Here is a 22,535-nt window from a genome sequence, read left to right as displayed (position 1 = left end):
TTACACTGGAAGAAATAAGCTCCTACCTAGTATAACCACCAAAATTTGGGGGTTTTCTGTCACAGTCAACATCACTTTAAATGCCTCAAATACTATGGGATATTTCTGATATTAGTTCTTTAAAGTATTTCTAATTTTCACAGTCTTATTTGGATAATGCCTTGCTATGATTCAATTATAGTATTTGGATGATTTATTATTTTTTAGCAAGTGTGGACTTTGGATTCAGGGCTTCACACTCCCTCAGCTTGCTTGCTCACAATAGCACTCTTTACTTGAACCATGCCTCCAATCCAGGTTGTGTTGGTTATTTTGGAGATAGGATTCTTGTGTACATTTTGCTGGCTTTAAACCAGAATCCTCCAGCTCTCAAGTCTCCTAGGTAGCTAGGATTACATAATTGGGTCATTTGTCCAGCTTGTTAATGACTTTTTTTGTCAGTCACAGGGCTTGAACTCAGGGACTAGGTACAATACCTGAGCTCTTTTTGGTCAAGGCTAGTGCTCTACCACTTTGAGTCACAGTACCACTTCTGGACTTTGCTGCCTGGGCTGGCTCTGAACTGTGATACTTAGATCTCAGCCTCCTGAGTAGCTAGGATTATAGGCATGAGCCACCAGTGCCTGGCTTAGCTAGTGATTTTTTGTATTACAATTAGATAAACGTGTCATCTATTAGACACATTATCTAATTTTAATATTCAGTTTCTACTGGGGCCTTGGCATAGTCCCACACAAAAGGTGTGAACTAAGTTCAATGCCAACCTAGGCTAGAGTGATATCTTGTTTCAAAGAAATAAATAAAAACAACTGATCTTTATTTACTTCTACATGGCCTTCAGGCCTCATCATGGCTCTTCACCCCTTATTTCTCCTATTCACTTGTAATACGAATGACTCATAAAATGGTTATGAAGGGAAATGAGGGTAACAGACAATCTGAACAATTTATAAACTGACATATAAAATTTGGGGCCAACCCTACCTCTGACTCTGCTGACAAATACAGCAATGATAACTGTCAGGAAAAGCAGCAGTAGCAGCAGCAGCAAGATAAGCATACATCTGTAAATGGCATGGACTGTTAGGATAAAATGGAAGACATTAGAGTAAAAGGATTTTTACCTTTGCTTTCTCGAAGTCCAGGTCTTTGCCGATAGTGGTGAGCAAGCGACACAGGCACTCCAAAGATTCTTCATCGTGGTTCTTTAGCAGCTTCACCACACAGTCATGCATGATGGCTTCAGTCAGCATTTTGAGTTTAAAGAGTTCTCCAATAAACTTGATGTTCCCAATGGATCTCCGCCGGGCTTTGTCCTTGGCTTCCTCCAGTTCATCATGAAGCCTTGTCCTCTCCTCTGGCTGTTAAATAGAAAATAATAGCTGTACTGACAGGACATAATGAGTTTTATGAGCCTTACTATTTCTAGTGCTCAGATTTCCATGGACAATCTGCCAAAGCAACTAAAGCTCTCTACAGAAAATGAAACTGACTCCCGGAAGGCTACATCCACTTCAGATCTATGGGACCTAGCAACTCTACAAAGTCCAGGATTACAATGAATACCTGGCTTGGAGGGTGAAACTGTTCTAATATTTGGCCCTAAAAGGACTAAAAAATTCTCCTTAATATCAATATGATGTGTTTTCTTGGGGAAAAAGAAAAAGAAAGCTATAGGTACCTTTTCAGGAAAGAAGGAAGATGCTATACAGCAGGCTTTAGCAAATTCTACTTGACAATACTGGAAGGACACACGGTATCTTGCATGAAACAGTACTTACAGCACTGGCAGCCTCAAGTTCTTTCTGCTTCTTCTCAAAGACATCATCATCTGCTTTATCTTTTTCAAATTCCTTCTGGCAGCGGTTTAGTAGCAGCTTCCGGAAATTCACTGTGTTACCAGGCTTGTCTGCCATGGGTACTTTTAGCTACATCCAGATAGGAACATACAAAAAAACCCAACAAGATTAGGTAAAGGTATTAAAGATATACTTTTCTTTTAATGTGCACAACGATGCTAAGTGAACCACAGGTATATAACTTAGCTACAGTGGTAAGAGGGACACTCCTCTCCTATATACATACCGTACCTTTTTGAGATCCAGGCTTTCAGCCAACTTTGAAAGCTAGGGGCTGGGAAGGTGGCTCAGTGGTAGTGTTTGCCTTGCATGCATGAGGCCTTGGGTTTGATTCCTCAACACCACATAAGCAAAAAGAAAAAAGCCGGAAGTGATGCTGTGGCTCAAGAGGTAGAGCGCTAGCCTTGAGCTGAAGAGCTGAGGGACAGTGCCCAAGCCCAGAGTTCAGGCCCCATGACCGGACCCCCCCCCAAAAAAAAAAACAAAAAAAACACACAAAAAAAACTTTCAAATCTACATCATGTCATTGCAGCTATTAGTCTGAACTTACCCAGGCGCTTTAATATATATATATAGATAGATAGATAGATAGATAGATATAACCTCTGTAGGATTATTCTTATTGTATTTACAGGTACTCAGATTTGAACTCAGGGTTTTGGGCTTGTCAGGCAACTTCTCTATCACTTGAACAATCTCAACCCTTTATTTCAGAGATGTCTTACACTTTTTTGCTGATATCCACCACAAACCAATTCTCTTATGAATATCTCCCACTGCAATTATAGATGTGAACCAGAACAAACCAGTCTGGTTTGTTAATTAAGTTATGGTTTTATTAACATTTTGTTGCAGCTGGCTTCAAACAGTGATTGTCCTGATCCTTACCTCCTAAGTAGCTTGGGTTACAAGCATGAATCACCACCTGGCCCTATATTTTAAGGTATTTTAATTTTGCCAGAACTAGAGTTTGAACTCAGGTTCTCACACTTGTTCAGCTTTCTCACTTGACTGGCTGGTGTTCTACTGCTTAAGCCATGCTTCCATCCTGGCTTTTTGCTGGTTTGGGAAATAAAAGTCTTGAGGATTAATCTTCCTGGGTTGCTTCAAACTGAAATCTCAAACTCCTGAGTAGCTAGAATTATAGGTGTGAACACTTATAATAATTTGGTTTAAAAAGACAAACAGAAATATCAGAACACAAGCAGAAGTTCATGGCTGCAGAACTCTTTTAATAGGAGAGATCTTTTTTTTGGGGGGGGGGGCGGCAGTTGTAGGGCTTGAACTGAGGGCTTTGGTGCTGCCCTGAGCTATTTTGCTCCACTTTTTCTGGTGTTTAATTTGACATAAGAGTCTCACAGATACTTCTGCCTGGGCTGGCTCTGAAACCAGATTCTCAGATCTCAGCCTCCTGATACAGGATTCCAGGTGTGAGCCATTAACTCTGGCTGAGAGATCTTTTTTTTTTTTTTGGTCGGTCCCTGGGACTTGAACTCTGGACTTGGGTGATGTCCCTGTACACTTCAGCTCAAGGCGAATGCTCTACCACTTGAACTACTTCCGGTTTTCTAGTTGTTTATTGAAGATAAGAGTCTCATGGACTTTCCTGGATGGCTTTGAACCTCGATCCTCATATCTCAGCCACCTGAGGTAGCTAGGATTTACAGACATGAGCCACCAGCGCCCAGCGAGAGATCTTTATTCTAGTAAAAAGTAGATGGGATATTTACTTTTGAGTAGATTGCGTAGATTGAGAGGACTTTTGAGATACCTCTCTCAATCCCAGTACTTGGCTATCAGTATACAGTAGTATGTCTATTGGTCCCCCTCCCTTTTTCTTTTTTTTTCCTTTTCCTTTTATTGCTTTTGAGACAAGGTCTCACTACGTTGACTTGACTGGCCTTAAACTCATTATATAACATAACGGAATGGCCTTAACCTTGAAATCCTCTTGCCTCAGCTAACCAAGTGCTGAGGTTAATTATAGTTAACATTAATAGTTTTTACCTTTTTTTAGTATTTCAACTTGCTAGAAAGGTACTATATCATTTGTTGACAACCTCAGCCATATTTTGAAAAGAATATCACTGTTTTAGAGGGGAGGGTGTGGCTAGCCTGGACTGCAGGCCTCGGATTTACTCTTTCCCACTCCCTGGTGTAGCTGGCACATCAGGTGTAAACCATCACGCTCAGCTTTTTATTGAGATAGAATGAAAAATTTTACTAATTTTTTGCCTGAGTTGGCCTTGAATCATGATCCTTCCCGTCTTTGCTTCTCATATAACTGCAATTTCAGGTATGAACTACAACGTCTGGCTTAATGGTTATTTATTTGCAAATAGAATACACTAGTTCTCAAGGCCAGGCGTGATTTTTCACACTTACACTCCCAAATACTCTGAAGGTGGACAACAGAAACATTAACGGTTCGAGAGTGGCCTGGGCTAGCCCATTTCAACAAACAACTGGGTGTGATGGTTTGAGCCTGGTGGAGGTACAGGTAGGAGGACTGCTGTCTGAGGCCAGCGCTGGGCAAAACTTGAGAACATTATCTTCAAGACAAACAGAAACAAAAAGGCCTCGAGGCAAGACTTGAATAGTAGAGTATCTGCCAAGCCAGCACAACCCCTTGAGTTCAAATAGCAGTACCACCAAAGAAAAATATTGTGCCCCCTCCATATATACACAGAGAATCTAGAAAGCCAGCACAAGCCCTTGAGTTCAAATAGCAGTACTGCCAAAGAAAAATATCGAATGAACACACACACACACACACACAGCGTCTAGAAATCTGGCCTAAAAATGGATACACTGGATGAGACCCTCAATAGACAAGTCTTTTGGAGGCAGATGCTCACAAGGTTTCCATTCATGTCTATTAAGAATTGCTTTCTATTAACTGCAATAGCTTATATCTTCAAAGTTACTTGTAACCAAGACAGAAATGCTCTTTTTTTTTTTTTTGGGTCCGGTCGTGGGGACTGAACTCCGGGCCTGGGCGCTGTCCCTCAGCTCTTCAGCTCAAGGCTAGCACTCTACCACTTGAGCCACAGCACCACTTCCGGCTTTTTTCTTTTTGCTTATGTGGTGCTGAGGAATTGAACCCAGGGCCTCAGGCATGCAAGGCAAGCGCTGTACCACTGATCCACCTTCCCAGCCCCAGAAATGCTCTTGAGAATATGTTTAGAAGATAAAGAAAGCAGACTACAGCACTACTTTTAACATATTCTATATTATAGATGGAATCCTCCAAAGCACCATTCTGAACATATATTTTATAATATTAGCAAAGTAGCTTTTATAACATTGACAAAGTAGTTTTTCTGGAATTACAAAGTACATCCCAAAATTCTTAAATTGGAGAAAAAGGAGAGAAAAAGAAAAGAAAAAGAACCATTATGCACTATACTTTTGCATCAGCAGAACTGAGGATTAAACCCAGGCCTTCATACATGTTCTAGACACAGGTTCTATCCTTAAGCTACACCCATAGCCTCAGGATACATTCACATTTATATTCATAAAAGATAATGTTTTATCTTGAATAGAATGAAGTTGGGCAGCTGCTGAATGAACAAGAACTTCTTGAGAGCTGAGAACAATGATGCTGTGGTAAAGCCATGAGCAGAATCTCTCTCAAGCTCTGTAATGTATAAGAGATCATTTAATAGTCCTAATCAATCAAGGGACCAAGGCTTACCATACCCATTTCTTTTCAGCAGGAACTAAGAAAGAAGGAACATCGTCAAATGATTTTTTAGATGACTGCAGAAAGCTGAATACATCCTTACTTAAATTTAGGTGACATATACACAAGCACTGTGGATCATGTCATAGCCAGGCCTATTCTCTAGGACCACAAGAGGACTCAATAGTTCATCAGCCTTCTTCAAGAGAAATGCTAATATGAAAGAGCAAAGGATTCCTAAAGCAACAATCAAAAGATTGTCTTCTACAATACAGGACTGAGCACACAGGATAATGTACTGACTAAAAATAATTAGAATCAAAAGTACCCTTAGGAACAGGTTGGTAGGTAATAGAGCACTAAAATGACATTAGGTTTAGAGTAAATTAAAGGCTCTAAAAATCTATACTTATATTCAATTTGCTCCTGTATAGGAACACAGGTCAAATCAGGCCAAAAGCTCTATCCAGTTTCTACATATATATGGACTTGGTGTGTAGAAAATAGGGATCAAGGTTAAGTAAGCACCCTACATATACTAGTCACAAAGATGGAATAATAAAATGGGTGATGTTTGCTGGGCGCCAGTGGCTCACGCCCGTAATCCTAGCTACTCAGGAGGCTGAGATCTGAGGATCTCGGTTCAAAGCCAGCCCAGGCAGGAAAGTGTAGGGAAGGCTACATTGAGAAAGCTAGGTTAAAGATTAAAGATTTGGTTACTACTTGCTACATACAAAAAGGCAATTCTAAACTGATACTATATCAGTTTATTTAGTGACATCTAAGACAAGGTAGACAAGGTACCTGTGTCCAACTGGGAAGCAGCTTCATACATCCAGTGGACTCACTTTGGTTAGTCACAGTAAAACAACCCAGAACTGGAGTATATGGAACAATGAAACTGAAAGAACACTAGAATCTATGTCATAAAGTCAGGATTTGTATCCCTAGCTCTATGACTAATGAATTCTGTAAGTGTGAACAAGTTACCACCAGAGGTCACTGAATCTGTAAGACAGTCCAAAGATTATAAAATAACTGCTGAAAAAGAGCTTTCTCTGGAGAGAATCACAATCCTAGCAGTGCGATATGACTTCTCAGTTTGCCCAAACCTATGTTCATTCAAAAATGAGGACAATGATACCCATCTGTTAGGTTTATTGGGAGGATTAAATGAGATAGCAAGTAACAATGGCTAGCACACAGGGCCCAGTTAAATTAGTTTAGGTACATTTAAACACATTAAGAGCAAGGCAGAGATCAAAGAAAGAATGTAAGATAGCTCTCTAAACAGGAGAAAAGTCACAAAATATAAGATTAAAAAAAAATACCTGGGACTAGGAAGGTGGCTCAGTGGTAGAGCGTTTGCCTTGCATGCCTGAGGCCCTGGGTTCGATTCCTCAGCACCACATAAGCAAAAAGAAAAAAGCCGGAAGTGGTGCTGTTGCTCAAGTGGTAGAGCACTAGCCTTGAGCTGAAGAGCTGAGGGACAGTGCCCAGGGCCCAGAGTTCAGGCCCCACGACTGGACCCAAAAATAAAATAAAATAAAAAAATAAAAATACCTGCTATCCCAAAATGAAGACAAGGGAAATCAAGGGCATAAAGAATATGTGATTGGGTGCTGGGAAGGTGGCTCAGTGGTAGAGCGCTTGCCTTGCATGCATGAGGCTCTGGTTTCGATTCCTTAGCACCCCATAAGCAAAAAGAAAAAAGCCGGAAGTGGCACTGTGGCTCAAGTGGTAGAGCTCTAGCCTTGAGCTAAAGAGCTGAGGGACAACACCCAGGCCCAGAGTTCAGGCCCCACGACCGGACCAAACAAAAAAAAAAAAAAAGAAGAAGAAGAAGAAAAAAAAAGAATATGTGATTGTGTTTAAGCTTCTTAGATGTATTTCCAAGGACAGTATTAAATTTTCAGTGGAATAGGCATGTTTAACCCTAGATAAATTATCACCCAAGGAAACAGTAACATGACCCCAACGTTCGACAGGAAGGTTGACAGGGCTTCAGGGAATCTGGAAATGGACAAGTGAGAATGTAAGCTCTCAGAATGGTGACTCAGGGTAATTTCAACAGGACCACAACATTAGGAAGTCAAAGTATGTTGGCCGCTGGATACTACCTGGACAGGAGATGCACTAAAATTGTTTACTTTGAACACAACAGGAGGGATGAAAGTCTTAATCTGCTTAGGATGCTATAATAAAATACCACAGACAACTCAAGTGGTAGAGCGCTAGCCTTGAGCTGAAGAGCTGAGGGAGAGCGCCCAGGCCCAGAGTTCAGGCCCCATGACTGGACCCCCCCAAAAAAAACCACAGACAAGGTGGTCTGAATAGGAGGTATTTATTTTTCATACCTTTGAAGCCAGTTCTTACTGAGGATCCCTTTCCTGGCTAGAAGCCAGCTGACTTCCTACTGTCTATTATATAGCAGGCAGAAGTAGCTCTGGTGTCTCTTCCTCTTCTTACAAAAGCACTAATCCAATTACAGGAGCTTCATATCCCTGAACCACCTCAATTAAACTTAGTTAACTTACTACATGACCATAATACCATCAGATAGATGGGGGTTAAGAGTTTCACCTATGACTCGTGTATGTGTGTACATGCATGTGTCAGATGGGGGCTTGAATTCAGGGCCTGGGTGCTGTCCTTGAGCATTTTCACTCAAGGCTAACATAACACTACCATTTGTGCCACACCCCCACTTGTGGCTTTTTGCTAAGAGTTTTAAGGACTTTCCAGGCTGGGCTGGCTTTGAATGTCCATACTCAGATCTCAGCCACCTGAATAGCTAGCCGCTGATGCCTGATAACCAAGGATTTTTAAGGGAACACAAATGTTCATTTTGCAACAGCATCTGCCTTGTTCAAGCTTGGTATGTGTTTACAAATATGTAACAAGAATGAATTTTAGAAAATAAATGATAATGTGGAAGTGAGAAAAGGATCTATTTAGGTACCTACATCACTCACTAAAGAGTCAACCAAAACCAAGATGTCTAGGTATCTTATATATGGGTCTTATGTATGTTTTATTAGTATCACAATTTCCTTCAAGTCATATGACTTGCACTTCTGATGGATTTGTTAGTGTGGAGAGTGGTGATTTCTTATATCCTAAAGAATCAAGATATGTCAGTTGTGTGTGTGTGTGGGGGGGGAATGGGAAGGAATAGGAAAGGGAAACAAAGAAGGAAGCAACAATGCTTGATAAGAAATGTACTCATTATCTTGCCCATGTAATTGTAACTCCTCTATACGGTATTTTCACACACACACACAAAAAGATATGTCAGTTGTATAATTGTGTAGTCAAAGAGAAAAAAACAGAAAATAGAAGGACAAGCTTTGGCCTTATGTAGTGCACTCAGTATTCAGTGCTACCTCAGAACACACAGCTTGCTGGTGGTAACCCAGGGCCCACTATTCATTTTGCCTCTAAAGCATTTCTGAGTCTGAGGCAAAGTATTTGGAACAACTATTACAATGAAAGAAAATGGCCATTCCGTGCTAACTCTAAAACTGGTTCCTATAGAATAGTTTACAACTGGAAACAGCAATAAAGCAGTTCTTCAATTGTTTCTTGAGTCCACAGTAAGCATGCTATATAATTATGTCCTGATCTTTCTAAATTACCTGCTAAAACTGTACATGTATACAATGAACACAGGTATGAAAATGCATCTCTATCAGATACACTTAAGGAGGTATGAAATGAGAAAGTTCCCACATGACTTAAAAGGGATTGTGATGGTCAGTTATAGTCAACCTTTTCTTCCATACTTCAACAAGCTGACGTTCAGTCTACCTTCTCCTCCTCTAGCTGACTCCAGCCACAGCTATTTCTCAAGGCTGCCATCATGTCTGTAATTCTGGTGGTTTTTTTTTTTTTTTTGGGGGGGGTCAGTTGGGTACTTGAACTCAGGGCCTGGGCACTATCCCTGAGCTCTTTTTGCTCAAAGCTAGTGCTCTACTATTTTTAGCCACAGCTGCACAGTTTTTTACTTAAAAAATTTACTTAATTATCATGGGGACTTTTCTGCCCAACCGGCTTCGAACCATGATCCTCAGATCTCAGCCTTCTGAGCAAGGCAAGGATTACAGTTGTGAGCCACCAGTTCCTAGGTCCTAGTTTTATTTCTGAGGCTTCACAGTCTCCTTTGCTCTCTTAAGTCTCTTTTTCCAGTCTCAGTTCGGTCACTCTTTTCATGGTTTTCCTATAAGCACTCAAAAGCAGAAATACTACAAGTTCTGGATCTGGCATAATCAGACACAAAGTGGCCAAAAATCTAACTACCTGCCATTTCTTTACATTTCAGGAATGCATGGTACTAAAAAAAAATGCAGTGATATAAAAAAAAATTATCACAGGCCACATTGGGGAAAAAAACCCTTTCAAGTTAGCTATTTTTTCATTCAGGCACTTTACCCATCTGGAGGGTCCATTATATGCCAGGAACTACAATTCCAGGCATGAGATACTGAGCTTATAGTCTACAGGGGATTTTCATTTCAATTATGATTAAAACAAAAGCGCAGTAATTTAAAGTTCCAAAACTGAAATTACAAATTGTCCTTACAGATTTAGCCATAGGACATTTCTCTTGATTATTTCTGTCCATCTGTCATTCATTTCAATTGTTCTAATTCTAGTGAAATGCATGCTGTTTGTAAAGAGGGTCTTGCAGGCCTCTTCAGAGATAACTAGTTAAATTAGCAGAAGCAGCAATGTACTCCAGAGGCATGAGTTATTGCCTTTTATGCAGCCTGTAACATAGTATCATTTACCAAATGGAGTTCAATGGAGACAGACAGCTGTGTGTAGGTGTATGCATGTTCATATATATGTATATATGCAACATTTATAAAGCAACTGGGAAGAGCCATTTCTACTACTACATCAATTTCATCTATATAGTCAAAATAGGAAGTAGTCATGGAAATTTTATTCTATAACAAAATACGATCTACCGTCCATCCAGTGTACCAGGCACTAAGGAAGATTTATTTGGGTCAGTCTTGGGGTGTAGGCACTGTCCCTGAGCTTTTTTGCTTAAGGCTCGTGCACTACCACTTGGCTTTCTGGTGTTTAATTGGAGATAAGTCTCACAGACTTTACTGCCTGGGCTGGCTTTTAACTGCAATCTTCAGATTTCAGCCTCCTGAGTAATTAGGATTATAGCCGCAAGCTACTGGTGCCTGTCTACTTTTATTTTTAAAAATTTATATTATTTGTTGCATTGTTTATTAGGATTTGAACTCAGTGCCCTGTGCTTTCTGTTTTTGGATCATGGCTGTCACTACCACTTACTTGGGCCATGCCTCAAGTCCAGCATTTTGTTGTTTAATTGAAGATGGAGTGTCTCAGACTTTTCTGCCTGGGTTAGTTTCAAATCTCAATCCGCAGATTCACCCTCCTAAGTAGTTAAGATTACAGATGTGAACCACTTGTGCCTGGCACAAAAGAAGTTTCAAACAGAGGTACATATGGACTGGGGGATACAGTACAATGAGTGCTTGTCGAGCATGCACAAGGGTCCTGGATTTTACCTCCACTACTTAGATGATTTTTAAAAAGTGAAAACAGCTGGAAACAGTGGCTCATACCTATAATCTTAGCTATTTGGGGACAGAGATAAGGAAGACTGCAATTTGACGCCAGCTGAGGTAACAGGTTTCTGATACCCCAACTAAACCAATAGCAGTTGAGTGTGGTGGTGTGCACCTATCCTCCCGGTCAGGCCAAGTGATTATATTCACCTTTGCCATCAGTTACAATGATTTCATTTTGCTAAGTCTAGTTAAGGTGAGTTGGGCTTATCTTGCTCCTAAAAAAAAAAACTTTTGTTATTAAGTTTACCAGTCAATGGATTTTCAATGCATGTTTTGGACTAGAAGTGGGACAAGTAGCAGAGTAACAGTCATGAGCCAGAAAGCCAAGTGAGGGCATGGGACTGGCACAAGATTTGAACATTTTTTGTTTGTTTGTTTGTTTGTTTTTAGGTCCGGTCGTGGGGCCTGAACTCTGGGCCTGTGCGCTGTCCCTCAGCTCTTCAGCTCAAGGCTAGCGCTCTACCACTTGAGCCACAGTGCCACTTCCAGCTTTTTTCTTTTTGCTTATGTGGTGCTGAGGAATCAAACCCAAGGCCTCTGGCATGCAAGGCATGCGCTCTACCACTGAGCCACCTTCCCAGCTCAAGAATTGAACATTTTTATTAACCTTTTTTTTTTTTTTTGCTGGTCATGGGGCCTGAACTCTGGGCCTGGGCACTGTCCTTCAGCTCTTCAGCTCAAGGCTACACAAGGCTGGTGCTCTACCACTTGAGGCATAGCGCCATTTTCTGCTTATGTGGTGCTGAAAAATGGAACCCAGGGCCTCATGCATGCAAGGCAAGCACTCTACCACTGAGCCACCTTCCCAGCCCCCCCCCTTTTTTTTAAATCAATTCGCTTCTTTTTCCACCCTCACTAGAGACTATTATTTTGTTAATCACATGAATTCCAGATTCATCCAAACTGTGGTTTTATGTTTTGGGATTTTTTTTGGTGGTTGTGGGGTGTGGGATGGTCTGGGGCTTGGGCACTATCCCTCAGTTCTTCAGCTCAAGGCTAGCACTCTATCACTTGAGCCACAGCACCACGTCCGGTTTTCTGGTGGTTTAGTGGAGATAAGAGTCTCATGGTCTTTCCTGCCCAGGCTGGCTTTGAACAGCAATTCTCAGATCTCAGCTGCCTGAGTAGCTAGGATTATAGGCGTGAGCCACCAACACCTGGCTCTGATTTTATGTTTTATTCAAAGAAATTTTATTGCAAAAATTTAACATTTGAATCAAGTATTTTTCTCTCATGGGTTATTCATTTTGCATCTTTCAGAAACAAACAAATCAATCTTCCTCAGCTATCTTCTCAAAGTTTGGCTTTACGTATTTAGGTTTTTATTGCACATGTGGCGATCTGAAAACTGTTTATAGTTTCTGTTACCAAGCTATGACTCTGAGCTCGCTGGGGTGCACCTCCTAATGGTATCCCCTTAAGGAACAATGAGAAGTACTGTCTAGGTTCCAAGTATAACCACTTTGCTGAGATATACCAAGTCATATATTAATGATTCCTACTATTTCTTTTTGTTGTTGTTGTTGGTCATGGGGACTGAAATCTGGGCCTGGGCACTATCTCTCAGCTCTTCAGCTCAAGGCTAGCACTCTACCACTTGAGCCACAGCACCACTTCTGGCTTTTCCTGCTTATTTTGTGCTGAGGAATTGAATCCAAAGCCTCATGCATGCAAGGCAAGCACTGTACCAATGAGCCACCTTCCCAGCCCCCTTACATATTTCTGTCTGTATCTTTCAGTGGTATTCTGAAGTCTTCATCATGAGAACTGTTAAAATAGATACTTGGAGAGTTAGATACCTAGCTTGTCAATACCTTAAAAATCGCTCCCAAGGGGCTGGGAAGGTGGCTCAGTGGTAAAGCGCTTGCCTTACATGCATGAGGCCCTGGGTTCGATTCCTCAGCACCACATAAGCAAAAAGAAAAAAGCCTAAGAGGCGCTGTGGCTCAAGTGGTAGAGCACTAGCCTTAAGCTGAAGAGCTGAGGGACAGCGTTCAGGCCCCACGACCGGACCCCCCGAAAAAAAAAATCACTCCCAAACAGAATATTTACATTATTACTTTTGTCAGATACAATAAATGGAAAAATTTTCTTCCCTAGGTAACAAATTTATCTTATACTTCATAAGATGAAAAATAAACCAAGTATGGGTACATATCTGTAATTCCTAGCACTCAGGAGACAGAGGCAGCCTTAGGATCACAAGTTCAAGGGCAGCCTGGACTACATTTTGAGTTGCCAGCCACCTTTAGTTTTATAACAAGATTGCTTAAAAAAGACAGGGGGTTAGAAGTATGGCAGAGTTAGTAGTGCACTAAGCAATAAGTGAAAATGTCAGGTACTGAGTTCGAGTCCCAGTCTGAGACCTAAAAAAAAGAGAAAGAAACAAAACCAAAATTTTCTTTAAGTTAAAAAGATACATTTTTTAATATATAAATTTAGAGAATTTATTTTGAAGTAATAAAAACTCCAGAATTTGATTCAAGTCTACGTATTTCTTCTTCTTCTTCTTCTTTTTTGTTTTCTTGAGACAGGATGTCCTGATGTTGCTCAGAATAGCCTTGAACTCACAATCCTATGCCTCAACCTCCTGAGCAGGTAGAATTACAGGCATCTAGCTGTTTTTATGAAAAAGAGAGCATTATGGAACATTATGGGAGATGATATCTTCCATAATTATTCACTCTGATTGTCTTAAAGGGAAAGGGCATTAACCAGTTAGGGCTAGAAACAGCATTATTGTTGTCTGTGTATATCTTTATATTGTTCAAGTAGGTCATTCTTTTGTAATTTAAAATAATCCAGTAAAAATTTTTAAAGTTTCTTAAGTTGTTGACATATAATAAGACCTCTTCCTTTGAATATTTGTCTTTGTCATTAATGCCAGTTACCCTTTTACAAACATAAACAAATCTTTACTGCCTGTAGTATAAATCCCTAAACTGGGAAAGAGCACTGAAGTATGATTAGAGGCTATCATGGATACCAAAATGAAAGTAAGGGTAATAAGAGAAGTCAGTTTCTTTTCCAGATAACTATGGTATACTAGAAGATAAAATGACAATTGGGTGAGTTAAATAATTCTGTGTTTGCATTCTAGCATTGCCATTTACCCTGAGCAAGGTATTTATCCTTTTTCTAAGAGTCACAGTTCTGATTCAATAAACAGCTAATAATACTGACCTTTACATATGCTATTACCATATATAATATATCTGCCCATACAGCAAGGTAGTAGACACTGAACAGATGGATTGTTATTATGACAATCTTAAGAACAGCATTTCAAGACCCTTGTGATCTGTACCTAGTTATTGATCACCAATATAGTTTCCATTTATTTATGGCTTGCTACAGGGCCAAATAGCGAGGAATGCAACACAGTCAATTAATTCTGTTACATGTTTGAATCAATTTTATTTTGATGATTAAAAGCTGAAACTTAAAAATTAGCAAATATCTTAATTTATTATATGGTCACCTATTTTGGTGTTATAACTGTTCTAAGATTATAAACTTAAGTTTTTTGGAGAAATGGTACTAGAATTTGAATTCATGGCCTTGTGCTTATAGGCACTCTACCACTTGAACCACAAACATAGCCCTTTTTGCTTTAGATTTTTTCAAATAGGATTACTCTGCCTGGGATAGCATGGGCTGTGATTCTCTTATTTATGCTTCCTGTGTAGCTGAGATGACAGACATGAAACAACATTGTCAGCTTTTTATATTGGTTGAGATGGGGGTGGTTGTGCAAGACTTTTGAGGATATTTTTTTTGCTTAAGCTGGCCTTGAAACAGTGAACTTCCAAATCAGCTCTCAAGTAGCTAGGATTACAGGGTTGAATCACTGCTTCAGCTTAAATGTTAATGTTAAATTTTGAACCCCAGATTGTAGGAGTCCAAAGCCAGTGAATAACCCTTGCCACTTTAGACACCAACCTATTTGTAATACATTCTTTACCACTATACTTTCTCAGCCAACTCACACTCTGTTTGTTTCAATACAACTGTCACATCTCACAATTAGTGATATTTATTACGTGTAATTTATTATTTTGTGTAGTCCATCAAATTAGACAGCAACATCCTGCTACATCACATCTAAATGATTCCCCTCCCCACTTGGAATTGCTTTTTCCATCCCTACCCAAAATGACTTTAATAGAGCTTTTTATAAAACAGAACATTTTCCTTTTCCAAGTCCCAATAGACTGAACTATCTTTCAACACAAGTGCTTAAAAATAGTGGAAGAGCCTGTAATTCTAGCTACTCAGTACACTGTGATCTGAGGATTGTGGTTTGAAGTCAGCCAGAGCAGGAAAGCCTATGAGATTCTTATCTCCAACTAGCTGCATATTCATATGCAGCACACGCACACGCACACGCACACACACACACACACACACACACACACACACACACACAGAGCCTGGAGCTATGGCTCAAATGCTAAGAGTGCTAGTCTTGAGCAAAAAAAAGCTCAAATATAGAACCTATGCCCTGAGTTCAAGCGCCAGGACCAAGACCAGGAAAAATATGCAAAAAATATATATACTGGTAGAACACCAGAAGTCTGCATTTTCAAATCACTTTTCAAAGAAGCAAGGCATGATGACAATGAATCATAATAAAACCCCAAATATTAAAGGACACACATCTCTGGCACAGGTACCTTGGAAACAGCAACAGGAACACATGTAGCATGTGGCAGTATTATGACTGCAGAATATATATATATATATATATATATATATATAATATATGAAAAGAATGAATATTAAGCAGAAGCTGTTTCATCTCTGATTCTGTTCTGACTTAGTTTTCACAGGCTGGGAAAGGGAATTTAATAGCTGTGGACAATGTAAAGAGAGAAATCTACCAGTTTTAAGAGATGGTATCTGTCTTGAACCATCTTGACCTTAAGACTACTGTCCTTTTATTTTCATAGAGGGTAGAACCAACAGGTTGTTTAATTTCTAACTTAAGTAAATATGGAAGCGTGTGCTTTATTTCTGTAAGATGATGCTTCAGGATATAATTTCTCATTACTAATGTAAGCCTTACCCAATCTCCCTCATCTTGATTGGGATCAGCTCCTCCCCTCCAGATCTGAGTATACATTTTAATAAAGCAAGCTTCCTTTTAATCAATAAGGATATTACATTAGTACATGTTAAAATATATTCTCCCCTTTACATTGCCCCCAAAAACACTCCTGGGAAGAATGTGTGGTGAGGGGAGAATATACCTCTTGAAGATTTCTGGTTTTACTCCTTCCTCTCTTCTTACCGTTACTAAACATCGACACATGTTTGCGTAAGCCACGGAGAAACTGGGTTCATCAATAGCCTTCTCAAAGACCAGGTCAATGACTCCTTTCAGCCGCTCCTCAGTGTCCACAGTAAGTCCTGATACTTGCTTCATCAGTTGGTTGAACATTTGTGGTGTCAATTTATTTAAGATACTTCGAACTTTTCTAAAAAGTTCCTAGAAGGGTCACAATAAACAAACAATTTATAAGTTTGACTACACAAAATATTTACAAGGATTTTGAATCAGAAAGGCAAATCCATCAATTCAAACAACTAACTTAAAAAGTACCACCTTCTTTTTAACTATTAATGACAATTCTAAAACCTAAGTACTACAAACATCTTCAAGTATAGGAATGTCATCTAGAATACTTTCTTTCATGGTCCTTCATTTGATAACTCCATCTAATTTGTTACTATTTAGGGTAAGAAAAAAGATTTTTGGCAAAATAATTTGTCATAAACCATTACAGAAAACAACTTTAGCTAGGCAAGGTGACTAATACTTATATCCTAGTTACTGGAAGGCAGAAATCAGAAGGATTAAGGTTCAAGTCAGTCAAGGCATTAAAAAAAAAAGTTAGTAAAACTTTATCTTAACCTAGTGGGGTTGGCATTGTGGCATGCATCTGTCAACCTAACTATGCAGGAAACATACATAGGAGGATGGCAACCTAAGTTTGCTCAAGTATACGCAAATGAAAGCAAAAGGTTTAGGGTTGTAGCTCAACTTGTAGAGCCCCTGGAATTGAACAACAACAACAAAAATATTTCAAATATGCAAATATAGGAATTGGTTTAAATTTCAGCTCATATAAACTATGGTAGGAAACACTAGACAAAGAAAGGAGTTATAGAACTTGCCCTTATGTTAGGAATAGAAGGGACCAGCCTAAGCTAGAAAAGATATCACAACTTAGCAGTAAAATAAAATACTTAATATTTTCCTTAAGATTAATAACGAAGTAAAATGTCTACTCTTGCCATTTCAACTCAGTATCATATAGAGGTCCAAATTAGTGCAATAAGGTAAAAAGAAATAACCAATAGGGACATAAATTGAAAAAGATGGAAACTTTATTTACAGATAATGCAATTATTTATATAGAAAAATCAGTCAACAAAAAGAACTATTGTAGGCTATGTCAAAATGTAAATGTTAATTGAATTTTATAATAGCAATAAATAATTAAAATACTTTTTAAAGTATCATTTACTGTATCATCAAAACACAAGAAATATTTAGTTTAAAATCTAATAAAATAGCTACAGGGGCTACATGATGAACACTATAGATCACGGGTTAAAAAAACCTAAAAAGAACTGAATAAATGGAGATATATATCATCTTTGTTACTTTTCCTCAACATGCTCTATACATTTAATATAATATCCATCCAAGCCTAGTTGGGTACTTGTGTTTAGTTCTTGAAAGAAATAACAAATACATTCAAAAATTTATATAAATAGACAAAATAGTTACAAGAGTCTAAATGATTCTGAAGAAAAATGAAATTGAGAAACACATACAAAAAAAGAAGTTGGGGAATGTTAAGTATACAGTCACTATTTTAAAAATGTGGTATTGGGGCTGGGAAGGTGGCTCAGTGGTAGAGCGCTTGCCTTGCATGCATGAGGCCCTGGGTTCGATTCCTCAGCACCACATAAGCAAAAAGAAAAAAGCCGGAAGTGGTGCTGTGGCTAAAGTGGTAGAGTGCTAGCCTTGAGCTGAAGGGCTGAGGGACAGTGCCCAGGCCCAGAGTTCAGGCCCCACAATCAGACCAAAATAAACAAACAAACAAATAAATAAATAAAAATGTGGTATTGTTTGGTAGATAGACATATAACACAGTCTTTTCAACAAACTGTGGGGAAACAAGTGGATATTCAAAGAAAGAAAGAAAGAAAGAGAGAGAGAGAGAGAAAGGAAGGAAGGAAGGAAGGAAGGAAGGAAGGAAGGAGCACTGGCGGCTCACGCCTGTAATCCTAGCTACTCGCCTGTAATCCTAGCTACTCAGGAGGCTGAGATCTGAGGATTATGGTTCAAAGCCAGCCTGGGCAGGAAAGTCTGTGAAACTCTAATCTTCAATAAACCACTAGAAAACCAGAAGTGGCGCTGTGGCTCAAGTGGTAGAGCGCTCGCCTTGAGCTGAAGAGCGCAGGGACAGAGCCCAGGCCCAGCCAGAGTTCAAGCCCCACGACCAACCAAAAAAAAAAAAAAAAAAGAAAGAAAGGAGAGCTGGGGGCTCAGTGGTAGACTGCTTGCTTGGGAATGCATGAGACCCTGGGTTCAATTCCTTAGCCCCACAAAAGCAGAAAAAGCAGCAAGTGTTGCTGTGGCTCAAATGGTAGAGCACTAGCTTTGAGCCTTGAGCTGAGGGACAGCACCCAGGCCCAGAGTTCAGGCTCCACAACCAACCAAAAAAAAAAAGGATCCTTGATGCTTATCTAACAACTATGGATCACCAAACTTGACACAAAACTGAAACATATAGCATTCAAGAGGCAGAAGCAAGAGGATGGCCAGTTTGAAGCTAGACAGTAAGAACCTGTCTCACAAAAGAATAAAAGCTTCTTTTAAAAAAAATTGGGGGGGTAGGATTGAACTTGGGGTATGGGTACTGAGCTTCTTTTGCTCAAGGCATTCTAGCACTTGAAATACAGATCCACTGCCAGCTTTTTTAGTAATTTATTAGTGATAAGATCCTCACAGACTTTCCTGTCTGGGCTAGCTTTGAACTGCAATCCTTAAATCTCAACATCCTGAGCAACTAGGGTTACAGGCACGAGCCAACAGAGCCTGGCTGAAAGTTTTTTTTTTTTGGTCAGTCATGGGCCTGAACTCTGGGCCTGGGCACTGTCCCTCAGCTCAAGGCAAACACTCTACTGCGTAAGCCACAGTGCCACTTCTGGCTTTTTCTGCTTATGTGGTGCTAAGAAATCGAACCCAGGGCCTCATGCATGCAAGGCAAGCACTCTACCACTAAGCTACCTTCCACCTTCCCAGCCCTGAAAATATTTTTTATTCTTGAGGTTATGAGACAACTTCTTAGAAATGACAGCTAGGAGTTGGGGGTAGGTGGTGGGAAGGGATGTAGCTGAGGAGTTGGGAGGGAAGGGATGGTAAGGGAAAAACAAAGGAGGAGGCAACATTGCTGGATAAGAAATGTACTCATTACCTTGCTCATGTAATTGTAACCCCTTTGTACAGTATCTTCACAATAAAAAACTTAATAAAAAAAAAAAGAAATGACAGCTAGAATTACAGGTATGAGCCACCAGCTCCTGGCTGAAAAAAAGCTTTTTATTCTTGGTTTATGAGACAACTTCTTAGAAATGATAGCAAAAGTACAACCCATAAAGAATTGATAAACTAAATATAACCAAAATGAAATGCTTCCATTCTGCCAAAGATACTCATAAAAAAAAAGACAAAGCATGGGATGAAAGGGCACTTTTTCCACATAGACATTTCATGAAGAATTTGTATCTAGAATATATAAAGATACTAAAACAGAATCAATTAATAAAAAAATATACCACTCAATAAAAAAGGGCAAAAGACATGAACAAAACTTTACCGTAGATTGCAAGTATTCACAAGTATTGAAAATAAGCACACAGAAGATGTTTAAAATCATTAGTTACTTAGGAACTGCAAATTAAAAACAAGATCAACAGAATGGCTGAGATTAAACAGCACAAAAGAGCAAATGGTGGGGAACATGAGAGAGCAACTGAATATACATATACTGCCACAATGCAAAGCACTTTGTAAAATACTTTATTATGTTTACCAAAAGATGTTCCAAATCCATGGCTAGGAATTTACCCAGAAAAACAAATCCTGTATCTGAAAGATTATGGCAATTTTATTGATAACTGACAAAACTTGTAAACTATCTGAAGAATGGATGAACAAATTAATACAGGGCAATAAAAAAAAAACCCACCAAAACCATTTAGTAAGGCACAGTCATAAATGTATGATAATCCCAGTATTCAGGTGAGGAAGGTAGGAGAATATTCAGTTTTCAGGCCAGCTTGTAATACATAGCATGACCCTGTCTCAAAACAACAGTCAAATGAGAATCTTTATTTATTTATTTATTTATTTTTGGTTGGTCCTGGGGCCTGAACTGAGAGCCTGGGCACTGTCCCTCAGCTCTTCAACTCAAGGCAAGTGTTCTACCACTTGAGCCACAATGCCACTTCTGGCTTTTTCTGCTTATGTGGTACTGCGGAATCGAACCAAGGGTCTCATGCATGCATGGTTATAATGACTGAATTTATACTATTTTATGGAAAGGCAATACTGTAATGAAAGAGAACTGACTGGTGCTTACAGACAGACAGTGGGAGGAAGGGAGGCATAAGAGCAACATGGGACAAGGAAATTGTTAGGAGAGGATAGATTTAATGCATGATGTGCCTGCTGTGGTAGTCACGTGACGGTGTATCTTTCAATTTTACTATAAAAGTAAGGTTTTACCATAAAGGTATTGTATATCAATAAATTCAAGTTGCAAATATCTAAGATACCATGATGTGAATGCAAAAATAAGCCTTATAAAAGTTCAAATTTCTTCCAAAAAAAAAAATTTTTTTTTGGTCTGGTCGTGGGGCCTGAAAGCTGGGCCTTGGCGCTGTCCCTCAGCTTTTCAGCTCAAGGCTAGCACTCTACCACTTGAGCCACAGCACCACTTCTGACGTTTTTCTTTTTGATTATGTGGTGCTGAGGAATCGAACCCAGGGCCTAAGGCATGTAAGGCAAGCGCTCTACCACTGAGCCACCTTCCCAGCTTTCTTCAAAAATTTTGATTGTAATATAAAGGTCTTTTTTTTTCAGTACTGGGGATTGAATTCAGAGACTTGCACTTGGTAGGCAGGTACTCTACCACTTTGAACCATGCCTTCATCTATCAAAGACATCTATAAAATGTATAATTATGTTAACAGTGCCCCCTGGGCAGTAGATAATTAACTTAAATTTAAAAGATTACAATGTTAAATTTTTCTTCAGTGAGATAATATTGCATTTGTAAAGAGAAAAAACACTGAAAGCACAAAAGGGTAAGAGGGAGATTTTGTATTTCATTTAAATGAATATACCAAGAGATAATATCTTTCAGGCTTAAAACATTAAGTTCTCCTTTACATCAGTGAAAAAAAAATTTCAAGTAAATGTTAAACTATTTATTATACTACAAAAAAATCTTTATTTAATTAGCTGTATTTTCAGAAGATAATGTAAGCCAAGAAAAACAGCATAAAGTAATAAATATTTATTGAAAATCATTCAGCGGAGTATCTACTTGACATTCATTAAATTCTGTATTAGGTACAGATATAGCATAAAGTACAGTAAATGCCTTCCACAATCAAATCTAGCTGAATAAGGCAAGCACTAGCAGTTGATCAGAGACCAGAAAACTAAAAGCAGTTTAGGTAGGAGAGGTCATAGGCCCTGTGTCAGAGAACACCATTATATGGAAATGGTCATTGTACAAATTATGAAGAACAGAAAAAGATGGCTAACTGAAAAAAGAGAAAAAGATTTTAGGAAGGAATTATTATTGAGAAACTGTACTAGATATAGAACAACCTGGAAATATGAAACTGATAGCCTAGAGTTTTAGTTTGAAAGAAAATGAAATCTTGAATATTACACTAGAAGTCTCAGATGTAAAGAAAAGGTAAAATCGGGCTGGGAAGTTGGCTCAGTGGTAGAGCGCTTGCCTTGCATGCCTGAGGCTGGATTCGATTCCTCAACACCACATAAGCAAAAAGAAAAAAGCTGGAAGTGGTGCTGTGGCTCAAGCGCTAGCCTTGAGCTGAAGAACTGAGGGACAGAGCCCAGGCCCAGAGATCAGGCCCCACGACCGGACCCCGGCCCCCAAAAAAAAGAAAAGGCAAAATTAGTGTATTGTATCACTGAGGAGAAAAGAAAAGATAAAGTAAGGAAGCCCACAGGGAAAGAAATACAGTGATCACATAGACCACAGAAAAGTGGTTGGGGAGTCTAGATTTTGTGATTAAATGTCTCCTACATGTCAC

General features: G+C 39.3%; 1 protein-coding gene across 1 annotated transcript in view; it reads right to left on the bottom strand.

Annotated features, from left to right (window-relative positions):
- Positions 1 to 22,535, bottom strand: part of Eif4g3 (eukaryotic translation initiation factor 4 gamma, 3) — a 190,803-nt gene that overhangs the window by 57,341 nt on the left and 110,927 nt on the right. The window contains exons 17-20 of the mRNA XM_013032571.1: positions 20,276 to 20,331; positions 16,456 to 16,653; positions 1,782 to 1,928; positions 1,125 to 1,361 (exon numbers count right to left, since the gene is read on the bottom strand). Of these exons, the coding sequence (XP_012888025.1) occupies positions 1,125 to 1,361; positions 1,782 to 1,928; positions 16,456 to 16,653; positions 20,276 to 20,331 (638 nt within the window). The remainder of the gene's footprint in view (positions 1 to 1,124; positions 1,362 to 1,781; positions 1,929 to 16,455; positions 16,654 to 20,275; positions 20,332 to 22,535) is intronic.

The sequence above is a fragment of the Dipodomys ordii genome, unplaced genomic scaffold (genome assembly GCF_000151885.1).
Source record: "Dipodomys ordii isolate 6190 unplaced genomic scaffold, Dord_2.0 Scaffold6, whole genome shotgun sequence".
NCBI classification, from domain to species: domain Eukaryota; kingdom Metazoa; phylum Chordata; class Mammalia; order Rodentia; family Heteromyidae; genus Dipodomys; species Dipodomys ordii.
Note: the sequence above shows the minus strand (reverse complement) of the source record. Positions and strands in the feature narration are given on the sequence as shown.